Raw genomic sequence first — 22,290 nt, forward strand, 5'->3', positions numbered from 1 at the left:
CCTGCAGTTAATATTATAAAACCCAGTCCATAACTATCCTGGTTCACATTAGTGCTAAGCTAGCTAATAGTTTGAAGGGTCTGACGTAATAGCACACTACAGTGGGGGTGTTGATTTTATGGAAATAAGTCCTGTAGGCCGTGTTACAGGATTGAAGTGCAGTGTAGGATTATGTCAGCTGCACTCTGCAGCAGAGAGAAGCTTCAGAAACGTTGAGGGGAGGGAAATTCAACTTTTGGTCAAAACAGCTTTAAAGCAATGTGGTGAAGGGACCTGTCAAAGTAGAACTCTTAAGATCCTTTTTGTTATAAAAAGCTTTTTGATTTGGTGCTGGGCTAGAACTGGCAGTGTGGGGGGGGGGGAGGAGGCTTTCTCCTAAATCCATTCTCCAAAATACTGTCACTAAATCAAACCAATGCAAGGGTGTTCAAGTTATCTTTGACTGCAGAATGAATTCATTAACTTTTATTTAGAAAAATGTAATGGGTGCTATTTGCACCATTTCCCAATTTAGTGCAATTTGCATTGAATAAACTGAATAAACCAAAGATAACAATATGTACCTAAAACATAATTCATTTGGCAGACAATATATCCTATTTAAGTCCAATAAATGTATTTAAACTTAACGATAAGCCAATGCAAGTAGAAGTGTATCCATTTCAAACAAATAACTAGGAGCATTTCCTATGGCTGTGCAGTGCACTGCTCAGATTTGACAACCAAATGGAGACACAGATAAGTGCTAGCAACACGTTTCGCGTCAACCCCACAGTGACAAGACTCCAGGTAAGAAAATGCCTTAAAGATATATTTACAAAACTGTCCTGTTCAAATTTTGTTCAACCAGCTACCTATAATTTGATACATAGCACAGTGAGATTTAACGTGACAATGGAGCACACTTTTTAATTATCATACAGAGCTAGGCTAAAGTAGTAGGTATGATATTTTCTAGCTAACAGGCTGCTGGTTGCACTAGACTACCAGAAAAACATGAGAATGACATCAATGTTGTCAGATAACTTGCACTGAGAGCGTCTATAAGCATATTTCAGACGTTATATGAACTAAAATTGCTACTGAAAATGATGTGCTCTCTCTCATATAATGGCAACATATGGCTTTGATGACATTAAACCAGTAGTCACATGGTTTTTCATTACAGTCGATGAATGTAGGTTAAGTGGAAGCGAGGTCGCCCCCTCATAGACCCTGATAGAGCCTGACAACACCTCACATTTGCAGTCCCTACTTAACGTGTGCGTCATCCCCCCTAAGACCTGCCATGGTTCAGGATGTAACAACCACGCCTCGGCAGCTGCCCTGATCAAGGAGAGTGACTGCCCCCCCCCCCCCCCCCCCCTATTCCCATCACACCCCCTGCCAGCATGGAGACAGGAGGCTGGGCTGGGCTGACAAGGTGTCCATGTCCTTCGTGCAATATTGATCTGAGGTCAGTCATTTCTGTTAGCATCACTTAATAAACCTATTGGAAGGCCTATATAGCAACTGAATAACCACAAAGAGCTGCAGAGTAGGAGGTGCTCTGTCCTCATCGTCATAGATCACAATTTGGCCCTTGTCAAAGTGCCTCAAATCTTTTCTATGCCCACTTTTCCTGCTTCTAACACATCAACTATGAGGACATTTATTTATCGTCCCACTGGTATATTGTTATTGGGTAACAATTATTATTGTGTCTGGTAAGTGATCTGATTTCACATTTTACAGTGAATCTTAATCAGCTAACACTTGTTCAGTGTGCCAGACATCATGTCCCACCTCAGAGGTGCACTGTAGAGTTTAGGAGTAAATACTCAATGGTAGACATCTTTGACCCTTTGACCTTGAACCTGAGTGTCACACAATGTTTCATTGCTGCATCAGAGGCCGATTGAAGATGTTGCCAGAAATTATTCAAAAGGTCGAGACATAAAATCATTAGTAGAAGCCCTCTCCCCAAATCTATAAATCATTTGCCCTTTTGTTAATTGGAAAAGCTTTTTGTTTGCTGCCCACATTTTGATCTCCTGTATTGTGAGACACCGTGTTCATATTTCCTGACTTTATAGGATGGTGTCTTGCTAAAACAACGGAGACAATGACAGGCCTTTCTTTCCTCCAGCTTTGTTTGAAAGGTCTCGATGTTGTATTGTGTCACTTCCAAACACATCACATCTAATGAGGACAACGTTTTCTGAGAAGCAGAACTTTAAATAGTCTTTCCACTGAAATGTTTTTAGCCTCTTATCAGACTGATATGAGGAACACTGTACGCTTGTTTTTATATTTTAACTGAGAAAGTGAGTATTTTTTAATCACATTAAATCTTACTAAAGGACAAGTACATACTTGTTTGATTTCAAACATCATAGACAATTAGGCTTTTGAACGTTTTGAAACATTTAACACATTTAGGCCTTTCATTTAGACAGGAGAGGCTGTAATATAAAGAGAATGATTGTCTTCTTGTGAAATAGTGAATCAGACACAAATTTAAATGTTTTTCTGTATTACATACAAATGGCCTCGTTAAGAATTCTTTATGTCTCTGTCTTATAATATAAGCTGTGCAATTGTTGCTTTTTTGGACAAATCTGACATTAAAGTGTGCCTAGAATAGCTGCAGTTATCATCAGTTAAGAAGCAATGTCTTTTCAAAAATGGCACAGTAAGCATCTTTGAGGACTTGAATGTATATACTTATATGATTTGACAAATGAACTGTTTTTGTCATTCCATGTTTAGAGAAAACATGTGATCCATACATTCGACCAATCACAAAATAAGCTCAAATGTACCATATGACTGACTTCACATCCGATAATTATCTTTCTGGTCTAACGGGTTCAAATAAGTCAGGAGGTCGGGTGCTGGGTCCTGACGTACTATCAGGTAATAACTGTCAGTATACTGATGAACTCCTTTATCAATAGGTCGCTCATTACTCCTCTCATATATCACAAGAAGCCGTAAGAGCCAATGGCAGCACATCTGTCAAGGCTGTGCTCGACACAGAGACCAGCGCAACATTGACAGGCCTGTCTCTGTGTCGCATACACTCAGTGTACCGCAGAAAACATGTTTCAAATTGTAAGCACTGAGATGTCTGTATTTTGCAATATTTTCCCTGGTCTTCTCAGCATGTTTAGCTCCTTGGCTTTGCTTCTGAAAAATCTGTCATATCAACACAACTGTGCGTGTCATCACTGTTTACATCACAGTGTGCAACATTTCTGGCTGCTCGGCGGAAATCAAACTGCCTTTACCCTCGTAGTGATAGTAAATGGTGCTTGTCAGAGGTAGCACAGAAAAACCAAACCTTTAAAGCAGAGCGAGTCCCTATCAGAGAGAGTGGGATCAAAAAATAGCACCAACGGCATTGTGTAATGTGTTCTTCTCTGTTTTCTACAGTGCAACAACAGAGCTCTCAAATCGATAACGCCTCCCTCACATGCTGCTGAGAGAGCGCATGGGGTGCTCGGTCTTATTTCCACTTCATAGTTCACCACATGTGACTGTGTGAAGAGGTTTCAGTGAGTGCTGCAGTGACTGAACTGTGGCAGACTGGGAGATGAATGCTTCTGTTCCCACGGGAGGCAGACACACAGGGCAGGTCACCCAGGTAATTACAGTGCTGCCCCAATCTAATTTGATCAGATGTCCAGATCACTAGAACATCCATAAATTCAGCTCTTCTTATACTTGCACACCTATTACGCTTGCCTCTTAAAATAGGCAATAAATGTGGGGTTTTCCACATTAAACTAATCACCTTAAGTGAACCACAAAGAATTCAAGCCACCTTAGTTTTTCATTTTCAAATGAAATTTCAGATGTTAGGAAAAACCTAACATTTATTTGAATATATATCATCCATTCTGTCTCTGAATAAATAAAATATCATGAACACACAGGATAATATCAGCGGTTAATTCATGATTTACATAGATCTATTATAAAACCATAAAAATGAATCTTTTTCTGCGGATGTTTATTTGTAGCTTGTGATATAGTTATAGCTATATTATACATACTGTACCGTTAATAAAAATCATCTAATTACACTAAGAGTTCATCTATAGGCCAAAAAAGATGTATGCCTGCGCTATTTGTACATGTCCAAATCACAGTACATTTACATGGTTATATGCACATACCTGAGCATAACTCAATAATGCAGGTTCTTCTACTCGAATCCAGGTTTGATCCATGACAGAAAAACACAGCCTACATGTTAAAAATGCAATAACTCAGAACTGATTGAGACCAGCCGATGAATGGCAGTGATGTTAAGCGCTGAGTGCCTTTGAGATATTTGTATATCCTGCATGGACAAAAGCATCTCTGGAGCCTGTGTCTTTAATTTAACAAAATATCTATGCCAGGTTTGTCCACGGATACAGGCAGGTTATTGGCCTCAGCTGTCCGAGGTATAGAGTAGACACACATTGATTTAAGGCATAAATATGGCCTAAAACAAAACAGCATTAGTATTGAAAGGGGGGACGTGAAGATTGCGAGGTCTCCTCTTTTTTTTTTTTTTTTAAGTCATGGTGTGCAGATTTCTGTTCATACGTGCAGCTCAGCATCCATAAGAGGCTCTGCAAAACGAGTTGTAAGAAGAGGAGCTGTGTGTTATCCGACCTGCGGCATTAAGTCTGTAAACACTCCTTGTTGGGGCAGATTGTGTGTGTGTGAGAGAGTGTCTGCGATGTCCAAGAGGCCTGATCAGTCGTCTCTCAGGCCCGGTGCGGAGGATGGAGGACCGGTGACATCTGGATCGCGTTGGTCATTTCCCCCGTCGCTCCGTCTGTGCGCCCCCCTCTCCTCCTCCTCCTCCTCCTCCTCCTCCTCCAGTCCAGACTCCCTGTTCGTGGACTGGACATAGTGGCTCTTTCCGGGTTGAAACCCTTGTGTCTCTCTCACCGATCTCTCCGCGCTTGTGTGACCGTGGGAAGACGCGTACCGTTCTTCTTCCTGCCGCTGCTGCTGCTGCTGCTGCTGCTGCTGCGTGCGCGCTGTTTCCGCTCCGGCACCGCGCGGAGACACGGACCCACTCTCGGCTCTGTTGTCCCACTGAAACGGCTGACTGTGCGGGTTGGTTGTGCCCTGCCTACTCTGGTTCAGAGATAGCAGCCCTGTCTGTGTAGAGTTCCACTCTGAGACGTTGTGGCTTGAGGAAATATTAGTTGAGATGTTTGCGGTGGGGGTGACCTCCTCAGGCACTGTCGGCTTCCCCGCAGAAGAGGATGCACTGGTCGGTTTCCAGATCAGGCTGTAATAAATAGCCAGGATAATGGCTGCTAAAGACACGGACAAAACATATGCAAAAACAGTAGCTAGTCTCACCCACTTCTTGTTCGTCTTAGCAGCCATCTTAGCCTTTTTGTCCCCCGTGTAAGTAGCAGGTTTACCCCTCTCCATATTGGGCATGAAGTCCCGCTCCCTCATATTGCCCCTATTTTTCCCTCGATGCTCCACCACCCCCTCCGTCTTGAAGGCTTCTTGTGATCCACAATCCAAGAGAAGTCAGGAGGCTGAGGAGAAAGATGCTGGACCACCGTGCACCGAAGGAGAATCTTGCAGTTCAATTTGATTTCTTCTGATTCATTTGATGTGAGAAACGCAGCGCCTATTGCTCGGTACCCAGTGCAGAATAGCGTTTCATAATGGACATCAAGCATCCACAGGCTGATTGCGCGTTTCAGCATCCGACAGCGATGGGACAAATGTCCAGTCTGTGTGGCATTGCCAGGTAACAGCTGGCTGCAGGCCCTTTTACAAATCCGCAGTATACGATTTGATATATTAGGACGAAGAAGTGAGATCATACGGTACACAGCTGTCTGTCTAATCCAACAAATGAAGTGGCTGGCTCAGCTAAAAATACAGGAGAGGGGGCGGGCGGTGGCTCTTAAAGAAGCAGCAGCTGTGCAGCAGCCCAAGAAGAAAGCAAGGGGGGGGGGGGGGGGGGGGGGGGGGGACGTCCACACATCAGGAGGCTTGTGCCGCACATGGAGAGCAGGATGTTGTAGCGGAGATGAACAGTTGTCCAAGTGACGCTGCAAAGTGTTTACGTTACAGCCAAGTGGGGAGGATGTTCTAAGTAATCTGCGATGAGTGGTGATAGATGGAACATTTTTTAGCTGAATCTGTAAGTTATATAATGTTCATCAAATTCACAGGTATTATTGTAAGCCCCCCCCCCCCCCCCCAAAAAAGGATATTTCTATATTTTTAGATCCTTTTTGCCTCATAGCTGTTGGCTCATTTACAGCGCGTCATTTCAGCACAATGGACAGCGCACGTGGTCTGCGTCATTGCGCGAGTTAGTAGAGGTCAAACAGGTAAAGGGTTAACTACAATTGAGCAGTAAGGTATTCAAATAAAAGATGTTTTAACAACAGTTTTCTCAGCATCTCTTTGCATTTTAAACCTCGTTTGCTCCTATATTTGGCCTTCTTCTTCTTACACCTGTTAGTTTGTATTCAAATGTTAAATTATTTTCTTTACAAAAAATGTTTAGTTTTTTTCCAGTCCATTTCTGCAGCCAACATCTAAAAATCCAATAAACCCAGATTATTAAATTACACGTTACCAGGGTGTCACACAATTACGGTGGTTGACTTACGGCAGGTCAAATATTTTACAAAACGTGAAAACATTTTTTGACAATGACATTTCATGTAAACACGATGACATTCTACAAGCCACGATGATGTTGACGCAACATTGAAATAAAATAAAAACCTTTCATAAAACTCAACCACATTTGAAACTCAGCAACATAGAAGAAAGAAAGGCATTTTCATAATTCATGCTATTTCAAGTAACACAATACATTCCACTAAACGGAGCTACATTTCATTAAAAAACATCTTAAAAACACACAAGTATACTTTAATGACTTTCAATTTTTATTTTACATAAAACTAATCAGCTATATCACATGGTACACAGTGCAATCTCTTACAAATACCCCCCTCCCCCAACCTATATACACTAAAAACACTATCCTAGAGGGGCTCTTTCATGTTGAGTGGCTTAAAAATGAAAACATACATTAAATAATAAGGAAAAAAAACAAGTACATTTTAAAACAACAACAATGAAAAACAGAGCTTATTTTTTTGAAAGATTTTTTTTGGGGTGTACAATAAAGGGGTGTACCTTTATTGTTGAGACAGGACAGTTGGAAATCAGGGACAGAGAGTGTGGGAAATTACATGCGGGAAGGGAGCCACAGGTTGGATTTAAACCCGGGCTGGCCACTTCAAAGACTACAGCCTCTGTACATTAGGCGCCCGCCCTAACCACTCAACCACCAGCGCCCCACAGAGCTTAATTTTTTTTATCAAATGAATAATACTACATTTCAGAAAACATCGTCATCAAAACATCACAACAATTTAAAAAGAACACTGCAGAATATTAGGAACTCAACATAACCGAAAAAAATACAACAACATTTCACAAACATAGAACAACAGGTTAATAAAACTAAAAAATGTTATTCTGTGAAATGTTGTCCTCATATACATCTTTATTTACCTGCTGTCACCAAACTAAACCACCTGCATCTACAGGTGGCTGTCAGTGTAATGGGTGATACCTTTATACGACACAAGCAAGTCATCCCACAGACCCAAACACACCCACAGTCAGGTGTTTATCAGCTTTATTGTTTGTCACTGTTTGTTTTACAATGTGGACACTGGGCGTTGGAGGCTGATGAGCTGTAATCAGGGGTTTTCTACACCATATTGATAAGGTTGTGTGTGTTGCTCCTTTCTTTTGTCATTATTATACTATGATATAAAACATCTGCATCTTCAATAAACTGACTGTGAGGTGGTTTACTAAATGTCGCTCGTCTGTCACCTGGCTGGGTGAACGTTTGCATTTGATATTTCAAGACCTTAGGTCCCTGGTTTATTTGAATGATATCCAAATGACCAGGAATCTTTTGTTCAAACAGCCACCAGTGTCCAGCCTCAGGTAATAAATGACACAACATTATGACCCTGGACTTGCGGCTTCGGCTCAGGTTAATGAAATAACCAGACCATGAGTAAATCCTCCCATACTGTTAATGTTAATGTACTGTTATGCCCTCACTCTGTTTTAAATCCTGTTTCTTCTGTTTCCAGGCAAAATGTTCTTTTTTTTTTTAAGCATAAAAAAAGTCAACATGCTATTAGCAAACAACATTTCTTATAACGGGTGTGAGAAAGAACTCTGAAAGTCACTTAACCCATCTCACCTGTCTTTAGCCGATTCCGAGATTTAAGAAAACATGTCAATATTCTGCCTGGTTTATAAAGCTTTGTCTGATGCTCATAAGAGAAATATCTTTAGAAAAATGTATTTAAACTAAATACAACATGAACCGTGTCTCTAATAGTTGGAGACGGAACACATCCCCCAAAGAAAACTCTTCATATGATGTGCATGAACTAGTTAAGGCTCTGTTTTTAGAGGGGAAATGTTGAGATGTTTTACATTTCTTTATGACTAAAAATTTACTCTCATTACTTCTTCCTTAAGTCAGCAGCACCTACACGTATATCCTTTTTTTCACTGGCACAAAAATCAAGCACGGATCACTTACAAAGAAATCATTATTTTAAATTTTTTATTTATAATTTAGGTCTTTCAAATCAGTTTTCTTTATTCATTTTCGTCCAGAGTTGGGACGTTCACCTTTCGTCAAGTTCCTTGCTTTGTTTTTTCTCATCCATATTTGCAATGCATATCTGCCGGGGTGTGTCCTTGGGCAGTCAGTGTCTATGCACTAAAACTCCACCTTAGTCTATATCGTGGATACATTTTGAGGGATACGCTGGCAGATAGTTGTGACAATGGTGCACATGCAGAAAGGGGATGTATCAGTCCTATAACATTTAAGTGAAACAGAAGCCAGTTCAGACGCTCAAAATGAACAAGAAAAGGCACTTTCTGGAGCCTCCAGAGGTCAAAGACTACCTGGTCAAAGGAGATAGATTTACCAAGTGGTCAGAGGTAAGTCAATATGTTGAGAAAATCTAATCTTTTAAGAATTTAATACCAGCTAAAAGAAAATATTGGACCATATACAGATCAAATCTATAAGGTTCAATCAGTAAGTCTTCATTCTGATTGTTGAGCAGTGTGAATGTTTCTTTTGATTTGTATTGATTCTGATGTCAGGCAGATTTGTTTTTTCAGAGGGTTTAACTCAATAGATGTTTCCATCTCTTTCCCAAGGACTCGACAAAGACTCATCCTGTCACCATGAAAATGGATCCCAAAGGTTTTTATGTCTACTGGATCAACCAAAGCAAGGTAATCAATACCCTGAGTGTCAATATGTCATAGATGTAGAGAGGTGTTGACTCCTGTTCAGAGGCTCACAGAAGTGAAACAGCCTTTTTTCTGCGCATCAGACAAACACAACCTGACAGCATATCAAACGGAGGTAGTTGTGTTTCAGTGACTCACATCCAGAGTGTGTGTAGAGTGCAGAAGCTGAGGCTCTGCCAAAGCTTGTGGGTTAGCTCAGAGCCGCATCGCACCTTCCGGTCCCAGCAGCTTTGTGGAGATTATCGATCAGTGCTGATGTGGGCTCACCATCCTGCAGCAGCGTGCAGCTGAACTGTGATGCACTCCATGGAGAAGACTATCATTCTCATGCTTCATCTCTTTCCATCTCGCTCAATGAAGCACCTTCAGGTTCCCACAACATCACAAAACCAGTACATCAAATGTGTGTCTCATGTGTCTGGGCTCAATCGTTGTAACATTAAAGTATTTGTGTGAAGTTTAGATCAAAATGAAACACAGCAGTTTCCAACATGAATGTTCAGAGACATTGCATCCTAAGATTCCTCACACAGACAAAGTCAATCCCCTAGTTTTTTTGCACTTTGCCAAAGGATGACTTGTATCTGAATCCATATTTGGACTAGCCCCTTCACATTGAAATAATAGTTGAGATGTATCTCTGCTTCTTGTTTCTAGGAGACGACGTTCCTGGATGTTGCTACCATCAGAGACACCAGAATAGGAAAATATGCGAAACTTCCAAAAGTGAGTAGTGTGTAGTAAAGTAAGTGTCATTATCTGACATAAGCACCTTCTTGTCGATCAAATTAAGTTTAACTGGTTTGTTTTTCCATGAATCTTGGCATGCAAATCTGTGTTCAAGCCCTTAGTTTGCACATTAGTTGGACAGGCAGATTTGCATTGCAAAAAGGGCAATGGACACATGCACCAAAGCTGCTGCCGTACTATAGAAACACACAAACAAACATAGATACACACAAACCAAGTGCCACACATTTAATCATGATCTAAGATTTGTGTGAGGGGAGCTCGTGTGTTTGTTTTCTTTGTGTCTGACTGCTGCAGCTCCTCTTCACTTCCTCTCCGGCATCCACAAAGAGTTGCACTACGCAGCCTATGTCATCCCTCGTTGAGGGTTCAAAAGTCGATTCAGAAATCTTCTCCCCCCCAGGGAGAGCACTGAGCTCTGCATCATCCCAGCTGGGGTGCTGATGGAGGCACATCTTCCTCTCGGGGCCTCTGAGAAGTTTTGGGAAAGCAGCTCTGATGCCGACATTATGTCCGCACCTTTGAAAGTAGCATGGGAGTGATTGATTGAAGAGTAGCAGATGCAGGAAGTGGGTACCTAGAGCTGCAGTGTTGTTTATATGTGTGCGTGTGTGTGTGTGTGTGTGTGTGTGTGTGTGTGTGTGTGTGTGTGTGTGTGTGTGTGTGTGTGTGTGTGTGTGTGTGTGTGTGTGTGTGTGTGTGTGTGTGTGTGTGTATTTGTCTGCATATTTTTGCATGTTTTGGTTGGCAATTTTGCCTATGTTGATCAAGCTCAAAGCGTACAAGTGCTGCAGACTTGATTTGACCTCTTTGAGCTAACATAGGAAAAACCTTTTCTTTCCTTTTTTTTATCTTAGAAATGTGTGTCTTTTATTGACCCAGGATACGTCTTCACTGACATTTAATGAAACATTTTTAACAACAGTCCAAGAAAGCATGCTAAATTTTCTTACAGAAAAAAAAAAAAAAAAACTTTCAGTATTCACAGCCCAGTGGAAAAAATACAGTGGATGCAATACAGTTTCAGGTTCTTTAAAAAAAAAATTCCAGTTTATTTGAAATATTTTTTTCTTGTGGTTTTGTTCTTACTCTGAAAGCCAATTTCTATAGCATATTGTGTTAGAGCAGTCACCGCTGATTTTGCTTTATTTACCTGTATGTTAACAATAAAGCACAGTTAAAACAGATTTGTTCAGAGTCTAAATATTCTGTAGGCACACAGCTTGTAACTCAGCCTTTGCAAGAAATGCACAGTAATGAAAAGATTGCCACAGCAAGTAATAAAGTGTAGTGTACAGTGGAATGCAGTATTGAGGTATAGGTAATGCATTCATAAAGGGCATCCAAGTGATGCAATATTGATAAAAAAAAGTTTGCCAAAATCAGATATCTCATTTCCTGAGAGGGAAACATGCTTTATATGAAGAAAAAAAAAATGAACATACTTTTACAAAAGCATTGATTTATTTATCAGCTTGAAATAATGTTTTCAAGGTTTTCTAAAAATGGCATCATTTCTCTGTGGTCAGTTCTCTATTAAATCCATCATCTCTCCTTTGCAGCACCCTAAGGTTCGCAACGTGTTCAACCTCGACTTTCCAGACAGCAACCACCTTGCCAAAACTCTGACCATCGTCTCAGGTCCAGACACTGTGAATCTGACCTATCATAACTTCTTCGCCTCCAAAGAGAAAGTGACACAGGTAATAAACCAGCGCATACACTTGGTATTGTGTGTGTCTAATATTTAGCTGTTTACAGTCCTTTCTTCTCTGCCAATGATCCCCTCTGATGTTCAAACACAGCAATGGGCCATTATAGCCATTACACAGAGAGCCATCCCTCCGATAAGGCGCCCTCTCACTCCCCTTTAGTCCTTATTAGACTCCATGACTCCAATATCCGGATGTAATCAGCTGTAATGAAATCTCAACGGTGCTTTGTTCAAATTCAACATGCACCACTTTCATTTCCTGAGGTGCTTTTACATTAACGCCCTCTAGTGGTGAGTTTGTGTCAATTTCAGAATCAGAGTCAGAATCAGAAATACTTTATGAATCCCATTTTAAAACCTCTTGCAATGCCATTTAATGACATTTCAAGCACAATTTGTGTTCAAATTTAAATAATGATTACCCTTTTTTCTCATTTAATACACAACAGAATTGGGCAAATGACATTTTTGCAATCGCATACAATGCTGCCAGGAACAATGCATGCAGACAAGTCTTCCTGGAGAAAATGTAAGTGAACATGATGAGTTAGACCTGTATTGTTTCTGAATGAACATATCACACATATAATACAGCACTGGACTATCAAAGTTTAATTTGGCCTTTTTTGTTTGATTGTAGATACGTGCGTATTTCTCTTCACACCAACAAGGACGGCAAGATCCCAGTGAAATAGTAGGTTACAGCAATCCATGTAAAGGTGTAGGATGGCTCATTTTGATTTTTTTCAGCAGATTTTTTTCACATTTGGCTATTCAATGTTTCTCTGTTTATTTCTGTCAGTATTTACAAGATGTTCCCTGCGGATAAGAAGAGGGTGGAAAGTGCCTTATCATCAGCACACCTCCCTAAAGGAAAGGTCAGAAAAGAACAACCTTTTTGTGGGCTGCTTGTCTACTCTGAGTCCATCTTTTTTAAAAGATATTTTACAGTAATATTGATATTTTGTCTCTCTTCACTGTAGTGATTGTCGTTAGTCTTTTAGTATTTCAGCTTAAATGAAAGTACTCAGACACCTGCTGAATTACTGCAAGATTAGGTCAAACATTTTTTACAGTGGCAAATAAGTTAATATCTTTTATTATTATGACATGATGTACATGCTTCAACATTTCAGTACGACTCCATGAAGCCGGATGTCTTCACTGAGGCTGCCTATAAGACCTTCTTGACACATCTCTGCCCTCGGCCTGAGATCTACGAGATCTTCACTTCTTAGTGAGTCTGCTTCACGATTACCTTCTGATGCCGCTGAATCATCCTCTTATCATGTTATATAGGGATTTTATATATATATACACCTGATCCAACTTACTAACACATTTTAATCTTGTGATATATCTGGAGTGTACCTTTAAATACTTTTTCAATGGCTTGGCCCAAAAAAATAAAATCTATTTAGTTTGTTATCTTTTTCCATGTGGTTAACCCTTCAGCAGTTTACTTATTCTAAAAGGCTAGATAAATGATGTGCTGTAGTTATGAAACCAGAAACTTGTATTTGTCATTTGACCGGGGCTCAGGTGGGCTGTATCAGGCCCTGAGAGGCAGAAGCAACATGACGTGCAGATCTGATGTGGTTGTCATGCATCTCTTTGCCCCGCAGCTCCAACAAACCCATCATGACGAAAGAAAACTTCACCAAGTTCCTCAACGAGAAGCAGAGGGACTCTCGCCTCAACGAGGAGCTGTTCCCACGTCTGCGGCAAGACCAGATCAAGGCTTTGATCGACAAATATGAACCCCTCTCTGCCAACTCAAACAGAAGTGAGATTCTTTGACATTGGCATTGATCTATGTAGGTTTTCAAAGGTGGATAATGCTTTCCCTCCCCTTGTGCATCTTCAGATCTGATCTCTCCAGAGGGTCTGTTGTTCTTCCTCATGGGGCCAGAGACGTCAGTGGTCGTGCAGGACAGGCTGGCCAAGAGTCAGGACATGACCCAACCCATCCCCCACTACTTCATCAAGTCCTCCCATAACACATACCTGACAGGTCACACACACCGCACTGATTTTAACCCAAAAACTCTGATACGTTAATCATCTTAGGATCATTTATGGGTCGTTTCATTCTTTTCTTTCTGCGTGTTTCTCTGCAGCTGGTCAGTTCTCGGGCGTGTCCTCCCCGGAAATGTACCGTCAGTGTCTGCTGTCCGGCTGCCGCTGTCTGGAGCTGGACTGCTGGAAGGGCAAACCTCCAGATGAAGAGCCAATCATTACCCATGGTTTCACCATGACAACTGAGATCCTATTCAAGGTAGTACTCAGAAACATTTAAACTTTTTACATTGTGGTATTTTGGTTTCCTTTTATTTATTCATTAGCCCTCTGCATCATGCACTAAAACAATGGAGAGTTTGACAAATATAAATTGATCATTTGTCTGAACAGATGGAACAAAATCTGCATTTTTATCTAACATGTTTATAGAATTTTTTTATTTGCTCAACTTGATAGTAAACTTTAAACTTAAGAACTTCAGTTATGGATCTCAAAATCAAATAAAAAGCCAGAAAACTTTTTCAGATTTTTACAAGTAGCATAATATTTTTATTAATTAATACTCTATTACCCTCAATTTAGTTGTGACTGCCTCTCGTTGAATACACATCCTCTGTTGAACAATATACATTATACATTAGTGCCCAGTTTGATATGCTGTCTATCCTTTTTTCAGTTTTTGTTGTAGACTCCTCTGACCAATCATGCAAAATCCAGATTCTGACACTCAGATGTTAATGATTTACAGATAAACCCCCTGTTGCAAATAATGCAGCTTTGAGAAGTATAAAAGGCATTAACTTATCCCAGAATGGGAAGAAGTAAAGACCATTGACACTACCTTTGGTGTGAGCTCAACCCCTCTCTGAGGAGTATTTCCCTGCAGTAGCCATTCGTCTTCGGCCTTTTCTAGTTAAGACCAACCCCAGTTCCCTGTGAACATAGTTAGCATTGTTCCAATAAACATCCTGATGTTTGCATTCCAGAGGACCTTCATGCTGACCAAAGAGTGCAGGCGTTTGATGAGATGTGATATGAGAAGTCCATGCACACATTTAACACACACACACCCCCACACGCACACACACACACACACACACACACACCCACATGCACACACACATTGTCACACACAGTCCCCCTCTCACACTCAACACTTCCATTTAAGGGCATCTGGAGCTCTGCAGTCACCGGGGCCAGCACACAACACCTCAGTTTATTTTACTGTCAGTACATGTGAGAGCTTAAGAGACGGCCTAACGCTTTGGAGTAAATATCAAGTTTATGATTTGTACCCATGGTTTTATAGTTTTCTACTGTATTGTCCCCTTTATTTTATGGTTTTCTACTGCTCTTTTGACTGATGCAGCACCCCTAATCAAATACAAGTCTATCAAATGCATATTAAACAAAAATGCATGTCTCTGTTGTGTAACAGGATGTAATTGAAGCCATTGCCGAGAGCGCCTTCAAGACCTCACAGTACCCGGTTATCCTCTCATTCGAGAACCACGTTGACTCGTAAGACCCGGCTTTTCCATCACCTCATTCTGAGTAATATTATAAGCACACTGTAATATTGTTCTGATGCCATTATCCCAAATGAAATATGGATGGAACATATAGAGAATGTAATTGAATCTGTGTTCCTGTCAGTAAAGCACACAGTAACAGGTCTGCTTTGTCAAAGGGTGAAACAGCAGGAGAAGATGGCAGACTACTGCAAAACCATATTTGGTGATGCCCTGCAAACAGAGCCACTGGACAAATACCCTGTGAGTACACTGCTGCAACACAGCTAACTGAACAAAATCGTGCAGTTAGATGCAGTTTATTCATTAAGAAATTGTCCAACAGAACACTGATGACTAAATGTTCAACTGTGAGACTCTGCTCTGTTCTGCATCACTTTGCAGGAAATACGTAGAAACATAGTTTAATGTTTGTCCTCTTTCTTATCTCTATTGGACATGACCCTCATAGGCTCCTGTACACATGTAACTGGTTTATATCAGCAGTGACTGTCTGTTTACCTCCTCTCAGCTTTGTGCTGTGTGGAGTGCGCACATGTGTTTGTCCTTCTGAGGCAAAGAGAGGACGTGTTTAACTGTCTCAACGTTTAACTGGCTGCAGCAAGGACTTTTGAAAGGCTTAAATCAAGACAAAAACATTTCCAAAAAACCTAATCCACTCAAATTTGACAGAAACAAAAGTTTTGTTTTGTTTTGTTTCAAATCTTAATAGCCTCCACACACATACAAATACAATTTTACAGCAAAGAAACATCAAGTCATTTTTGATCATTTCATTGACTTAATTAAAACAGGCAGTCTCATTATATGCTTGAGTTTTTAGATCTACTCCCTTCCAATGAGGCTCTCTGTTGTGCATTGCTTTATCTTAATTTTGACATACCAATAATAAGTCCATTAAATTCATAAATTCCGTCACTGACTCTTGTGATTGTACAGTAGCCTATAATGTTATTACCTTTCTTTATTTATTTCTTTATTCATTTTTATTCTACAGGGACATGCATATTAATAAACATTTCTGAAAATATTCCAGAGTTAGACAAAAGGCTAATTTTCATCCGTGGGCAGATTTTATAAAAGGCTCCCTAAAAAAAAAGAATAAATTCAAACCTTGCCAAAAGCTAAAAATAGAAATATCATGACAGTAATGAAGCAGGCAGGTAAGTAGCCACAGGTGAAAATACATAAACCATGCAGGACAAACAAGAGGCAGCACTTGTTGAATATTAAGAGAAAATACATAAAACATGCAGGATACACATAAAGCAGCATTTGGTTAATATTAAGAATGCATAAAACATGCAGGACAGACGTGGAGCAGCATTGAGCCGACATAACAATATGTAATTGAATATACTATCAAATATAATCAACTAGTTTGACATTTCCATCTTGTGGACTCAAAACCGTCTAGAGCTAGCATTTCATTTGCTTAGCTTAGCTTAAAGAAAGGAAACGCATGGTATCTGCTAGCTTGGCGCCATTTTCATTTAACATACTTTATGAACCCCCTGAGGGGAAATTCTGGTTTTACACTTGTTATTGAGAGACATGCTTCTCACACACATAATCCCGAATTACACACATGCACATACAGGACCTGAGGACATGCATTAGTGGAGAGATGTCAGTGATGGGCTGCTACACATTGTGACACAGGGAGCGCACCAGAGCTGTCGGGGGTTTGGTGCCCTGCTCTAGGGCAACTAGACCAACTTTGATACTTTGGTCTACAACTGGACTGCAGAGAAAGAATTTATTCAGCTAGCTGTATCTCTGTGTTTCCAGTCAATGCACTAAGATATCCTGCTGCTGTCTGTGGCTACATATAAATCTCCAAAATATCATTTTATGCATTAAAATCCTGATTTTTCCAAAGACAAAACGTGTTTCCTGAATAGTACTTTTCTTACAGCCCTGTATGGGCTGGCTATGGCTATGTATTGTTTTGTCACAGTTGACCCCATGCTACTTTAGGGAGTCTTATTTTATGTTTTAAATTCAGCTAAAGCCAGGCCAGCAGATTCCCAGCCCATCTGAGCTCATGGGCAAGATCCTAATCAAAAACAAGAAGGGCAGCCATGCAAAGCCAGCCCAGAATAAGAAAACCAGCACAGCAGCTACTGACCAGACCACAGCCACAGCTGCACCCACTCAGGACCCAAACATCACCTCCACAGATCCTGCCAACCCAGCACCCAGCACCCAGGAGAACCAAGGTAGATTCGATAAACTACAAGCCAAATGAGGTTACCAACAGTTATACTTAGCTGTCACTGACATTATGTTTACATGCTTCACCAGAGGGGGACGCAGCTGTGGAGGACAACGAGGAGACGGAGGAGACAGACGAGCAGGATGAGGAAAAAATGAAGACATCGGATGAGGTAGAGTGAACGGCTGTGATGACAGTTTTATTACTGTACATCATCCGTGTGTGTCTAAAGCCATTCAAGCATCTGTCAACGTCCTGTCAATCCCCCACAGGGCACAGCTGGACAAGAAGTCACAGCATACGAGGCCATGTCATCTATTGTCAACTACATCCAGCCAAACAAGTTCATCTCTTTTGACAATGCCAGAAGTATGTGTCCATGAATTTAACTCAAAAATAGATTTTACACTATATACACCTTTAGAGAAATCACAGGTAAACAAATTAAAGTCAGTGTGAGTTGTGCAATTTTTCCTCCTACTTTATTCGTCCTTCACAGAGAAAAACAAGAGTTACGTCATATCATCTTTTGTGGAGACCAAAGGGGAGACAATGATTGCCAAGACCGCTGTTGAATTTGTCGAGTATCCTTTAAGAATGCTGGAGAGGGAGTCGAGCTCCAAATGATGTCTTAAATCTGCTTATTTTTGTTAACACTGTGATGAGGGTGTTGTAGGTCAAATGCAAACACAGAGATGCAAAATTGGGCTTCCTGAACCGTCTTTCTCAGATACAATAAAAGGCAGATGAGCAGGATTTACCCCAAAGGAACAAGAATGGACTCATCCAACTACAACCCTCAGCCATTTTGGAATGTCGGCTCCCAGATGGTGGCGCTAAACTACCAGACCATGGGTAGAAATGCAAACTCAAAGCACTAAAAAAAACCACTTTAAAATACATACATGTTGCTGCACACAAGAGAATGACAGGACTAGCTTGTTCTTTCTATTCACCTCTTCAATTTGATCTGTTGTTTTCTTTCCCACACATGAGGCTTCTGTTTTACACCACAGCAGGTCAGTGTTGCACCTCTTTGTGCAGCACAAGGCCCCTGCTCCACCATGAGCTGAAGAGAGGGGGCATGAATGGGTCTGTTTGTGTCTATTTTTTTAGATTTCCCCATGCAGCTGAACATGGCTCTGTTTGAGTTCAATGGCAGAACAGGATACATCCTCAAGCATGATGTGCTGCGGCGAAGTGACAAAAAGTTTGATCCTTTTTGTGACAGGATCGACACAGTGGTGGCGAGCACACTGACAATAAAGGCAGGTTCATGGTCTTATCATGATTATGTTTTTCTCACAGAATCCATGCAGACTAAATACTAAACAGTGTAATGGTGAAATGTCTTTTAAACCATTAAGTTGCATCATTAATGATATTGCATAGGAGGGAAATCGTTGAGCAAAAATTAATCAAAGCTGTTTTTGCGATTAAGTAAATCATTGAATAAGCCCCAGTAACCTTTGGGAGCTTGTGTATGTGCAGCCGTGCTTGCTTGCTTTTAGAGTCTATAATAACTTAGGCGTACAGCTGAGACTGACACATAATTCCTGGTATTCATCTGACTCTGCATGAGTGAAAATCTCAGTTCTATTTATATTCTTTTTGTCCAGAACATGCATCCATGCACAACAGGACACTTCCACATCCATTTTGATTACCACTTCATACATTATGTGTCATAAAATCCTATTCACTTGTGTCCATAGATCTATTCAGGTCAGTTTTTGTCTGACAAGAATGTGAAAACTGGAGTGGAGGTAGAGGTGATCGGACTGCCAGGAGACCCCAAGAAGAAATATCGCACCAAGTGGTCCACCACACCCAACGCCATTAACCCCGTGTGGAACGAGGAGCCTTTTGTTTTTGACAAGGTGTGATAAACATGAAAACATATGCCCAAATACACATGTTTAGGCCAGTCTGTTGTTACTGTTCTTTATAATGTATTTGTTGTTGTTATGACGGATAGATTCTGCTCCCAGAAATGGCCTCTCTAAGAATTGTAGTTCACGAAGAAAATGGTAAATTCTTGGGACACAGGATCATCCCACTTGATGCCATCCAATCAGGTCAGTGAAGCTTGGGGGGGGGGGGGGGGGGGGGGTGACATGCTTCATCTTATCTACATAATTCAAACACCTCTGAGTCATCCAAGGCCTCTGAATGTTTGCGAACTTGTTTGTGCCACTTTCACTGGGGTTTGTTTTCTGCCCTGCAGGTTTCCATCACATCTGCCTGCGCAGTGAGAGCAACATGCCGCTCACTCTGCCTGCTCTGTTTGTCTTCATCGAGGTCAAGGACTATATCCCTGCTGCCTTTGCAGGTGCTTGGCTTTTTTTCACTTTCTGATTTTTGGAAAAGAAAAATCAGAGGACAAGGCTGGTTCAGTTTGAAACTTTGTTGCTCGGTAACATTTCATTTGCATAAAGAGTAATTCGCTTTTCATGCTATCCCAGATTTCACAGATGCTTTATTCAACCCGACAAAGGGCACAGAAAAGACCACAAAGACCCCAAAGGAGGTAAAAGCTACTGATACTAAAACTGCCTTTATATACTAAAATATATATAATTTTCCTTAAATCCTTAATAGCACTAATTAACTTCCTGGAAAACCCCTGATGTTGTTGTTGTAGACTGTGATGTTCCTGTTCTTTCTGTGCTCACACAGTCATCCTCGGACTACATTTCTCCCTATGAGATGCCTCTTGTGGCCCAAACCGCTGCAGTTGTGGCCCAGGAAAGCGAAGCCCCAGTTGCAGGTAATGAAGCTCATAAATGGGAAACAGTTCAGAGTTTATTTTTGTAGGATGCAGTGTCTAAATATGGCTCTTATCTTGCTGATTTAAGAGGTCAAACTTCCCCTCTCTCCCCAGAAAAACCAGAATCTGAACCTGCACTACAGGTTGATGCCAGTGAACAATCACCAAAGTCTCCAACGGATCCTCCTCAAACTCCTGAGGAGGCCCCTGTTGAGGATCCAGCCCCGGATGCAGAAACCCTTCCTGAAGCTGTTCCATCCTCTGAAGAGCCAGCTGCTGTAGAACCAACCCCTGAGGAAAAAGCCCCTGAAGATCCAGCCCCTGAAGAGCCGGCACCTGAAGAGCCGGCACCTGAGGAGGAACCCGCTCCAGAGCCAGAGGAAGCTCCTGAAACTAAGGAGGAGCCTAGGACTGAGTCCACTACAAAGCTAGATCCACAAGACACAGAAGCTGCTGATGAACCTGCTGCTGTGGTCCTGCCTGTTCCAGCAGCAGTTGCATCGCCTGAGTCCTTAGTATCAAATGAGTCACCTCAGCCGCCCACGTCTAGTGAAGGTACCTTTGAAGTGACATTGTAGAGAAGGATCCAATCAGGAAACATGCAGACCAGTGAAGAGATTTTTTCAGTTGCACAGAAGGGTTATAAATGAATATCCACTCCAATAGCAGAAGTTGTAATAACAAAGCCCTGTGTGTTTTTGCTGCAGAGCCTTCGACTGTTCCCACCGAAGAACTGACACAGCACAAGAACTACCTGAAGGTCGTCAAGCGTCAGGAGAGAGAGATGAAGGAAGCAGAAAAGAAGTATCAGAAAAAAGGAGAGGACCTGATTCAGAAATATTCTGACTCCTTCAAGGCCATGAAGAAGAAGGCCTCATTGAAGAAAAAGGAGTAAGGAGCAACATTTTTGTTTCCCATGGTCATTTTCAAGATTTTATTCTGTTATTATATTTTAGGAGAAATAAATAACTGACAAAAGACTGTCAGATTGTGTTGGCGGAGGAAGGAGTGTCATGTAATAAATTCTGAGTAGTAGTATCCATCTGTCCAACGGTTTATGTTCAGTCATTCACCAAAAACAATGCCTGTGAATGCTACAGAATATTAATACTGACCTACTAATGAAGATGTTATTGTTTTGGCCAGTATTAGAAATATTTAATTCATAAGCATGGAAAATACTCTACTCACATGATTAATGTGCTGATGCAGAGTAAGAGAGGATGAAGGGAACAGCTAAATGGATACGTGCTGCAGTCTTTTTTTTTTTTTACAAAACCCACTGCACAAAGCCTTCAGCACAAAACATGTCGTTCAGTGACAGAAGAGAAATTCTGCAAAGACTTTCTAATACCCACAGGGTTGTTCAGTGAAATCTTAAAGAGAGAGTGTCTGTTCAACTTGATAAACTCAATTTCTTCTTGTATGTGTCTGTTGCATGATGGTATGTTTCCTTAAGGGGAGAAAAGGACTCCTCTGACTCCAGCCTGAAGACGGAGCGGGTGCAGGAGCAGAAGGACAAAATGTATGTCGAGCTGCAGGATTTGTGGACGGAGCAGTGCGACCAGCTGAAGAAGAAGAAAGAGCAGTGTGCTACAGAGGTTAGCAAAATACAAGTTTCAGTTTTACACTTGGGGTTGACTCATTCAAAAGCTAAGCATGATAAAATGTGGGTAATGTGGCCAGAAACATCCTTACACAAACTAACGCTGACAATTTCTAATGGTTAGGGTCAGCATGTCAAAATGCTTTTTTTATACTTAATTTACATAAAGTCACTTGAACTGATTCTGATGATAAAAAAACAACCAAAAAACGACTTGGACAGTTCAACGAAGAAGTAATGTAATGGCGAGGATGAGAGTCAGAGTTGAAGGTGAGTTTTTAGGGATTTCTTGAAGTAAGTGTGGGGGAGTCTTGTATGTTTTTTTGGGAG

The 22,290-nt window shown here is 41.0% G+C and overlaps 2 protein-coding genes across 2 annotated transcripts in view; one reads left to right on the plus strand and one right to left on the minus strand.

Moving 5' to 3' along the window:
* Positions 1-3,828: 3,828 nt before the first annotated feature.
* Positions 3,829-5,921, minus strand: LOC109981334 (uncharacterized). The gene has a single exon (XM_020630074.3). The coding sequence runs from the start codon at positions 5,455-5,457 to the stop codon at positions 4,735-4,737; it is 723 nt and encodes a 240-aa protein (XP_020485730.2). The 5' UTR covers positions 5,458-5,921; the 3' UTR covers positions 3,829-4,734.
* Positions 5,922-8,819: 2,898 nt separating this feature from the next.
* plcb2 (phospholipase C, beta 2) overlaps positions 8,820-22,290 on the plus strand; it is a 19,976-nt gene continuing 6,505 nt past the window's right edge. The window contains exons 1-27 of the mRNA XM_029276650.2: positions 8,820-9,027; positions 9,253-9,330; positions 10,006-10,074; positions 11,661-11,801; positions 12,262-12,341; positions 12,453-12,506; positions 12,615-12,690; positions 12,949-13,049; positions 13,438-13,598; positions 13,680-13,826; positions 13,933-14,090; positions 15,273-15,355; positions 15,525-15,609; positions 17,375-17,588; positions 17,674-17,756; positions 17,857-17,953; positions 18,084-18,168; positions 18,315-18,439; positions 18,701-18,852; positions 19,300-19,464; positions 19,563-19,662; positions 19,812-19,916; positions 20,050-20,114; positions 20,264-20,354; positions 20,469-20,909; positions 21,062-21,245; positions 21,814-21,955. Coding sequence (XP_029132483.2) covers positions 8,944-9,027; positions 9,253-9,330; positions 10,006-10,074; positions 11,661-11,801; positions 12,262-12,341; positions 12,453-12,506; positions 12,615-12,690; positions 12,949-13,049; positions 13,438-13,598; positions 13,680-13,826; positions 13,933-14,090; positions 15,273-15,355; positions 15,525-15,609; positions 17,375-17,588; positions 17,674-17,756; positions 17,857-17,953; positions 18,084-18,168; positions 18,315-18,439; positions 18,701-18,852; positions 19,300-19,464; positions 19,563-19,662; positions 19,812-19,916; positions 20,050-20,114; positions 20,264-20,354; positions 20,469-20,909; positions 21,062-21,245; positions 21,814-21,955 — 3,366 coding nt within the window. The 5' untranslated portion in view covers positions 8,820-8,943. The remainder of the gene's footprint in view (positions 9,028-9,252; positions 9,331-10,005; positions 10,075-11,660; positions 11,802-12,261; positions 12,342-12,452; positions 12,507-12,614; positions 12,691-12,948; positions 13,050-13,437; positions 13,599-13,679; positions 13,827-13,932; positions 14,091-15,272; positions 15,356-15,524; positions 15,610-17,374; positions 17,589-17,673; positions 17,757-17,856; positions 17,954-18,083; positions 18,169-18,314; positions 18,440-18,700; positions 18,853-19,299; positions 19,465-19,562; positions 19,663-19,811; positions 19,917-20,049; positions 20,115-20,263; positions 20,355-20,468; positions 20,910-21,061; positions 21,246-21,813; positions 21,956-22,290) is intronic.

This window comes from Labrus bergylta, chromosome 18 (genome assembly GCF_963930695.1).
Source record: "Labrus bergylta chromosome 18, fLabBer1.1, whole genome shotgun sequence".
NCBI lineage: Eukaryota > Metazoa > Chordata > Actinopteri > Labriformes > Labridae > Labrus > Labrus bergylta.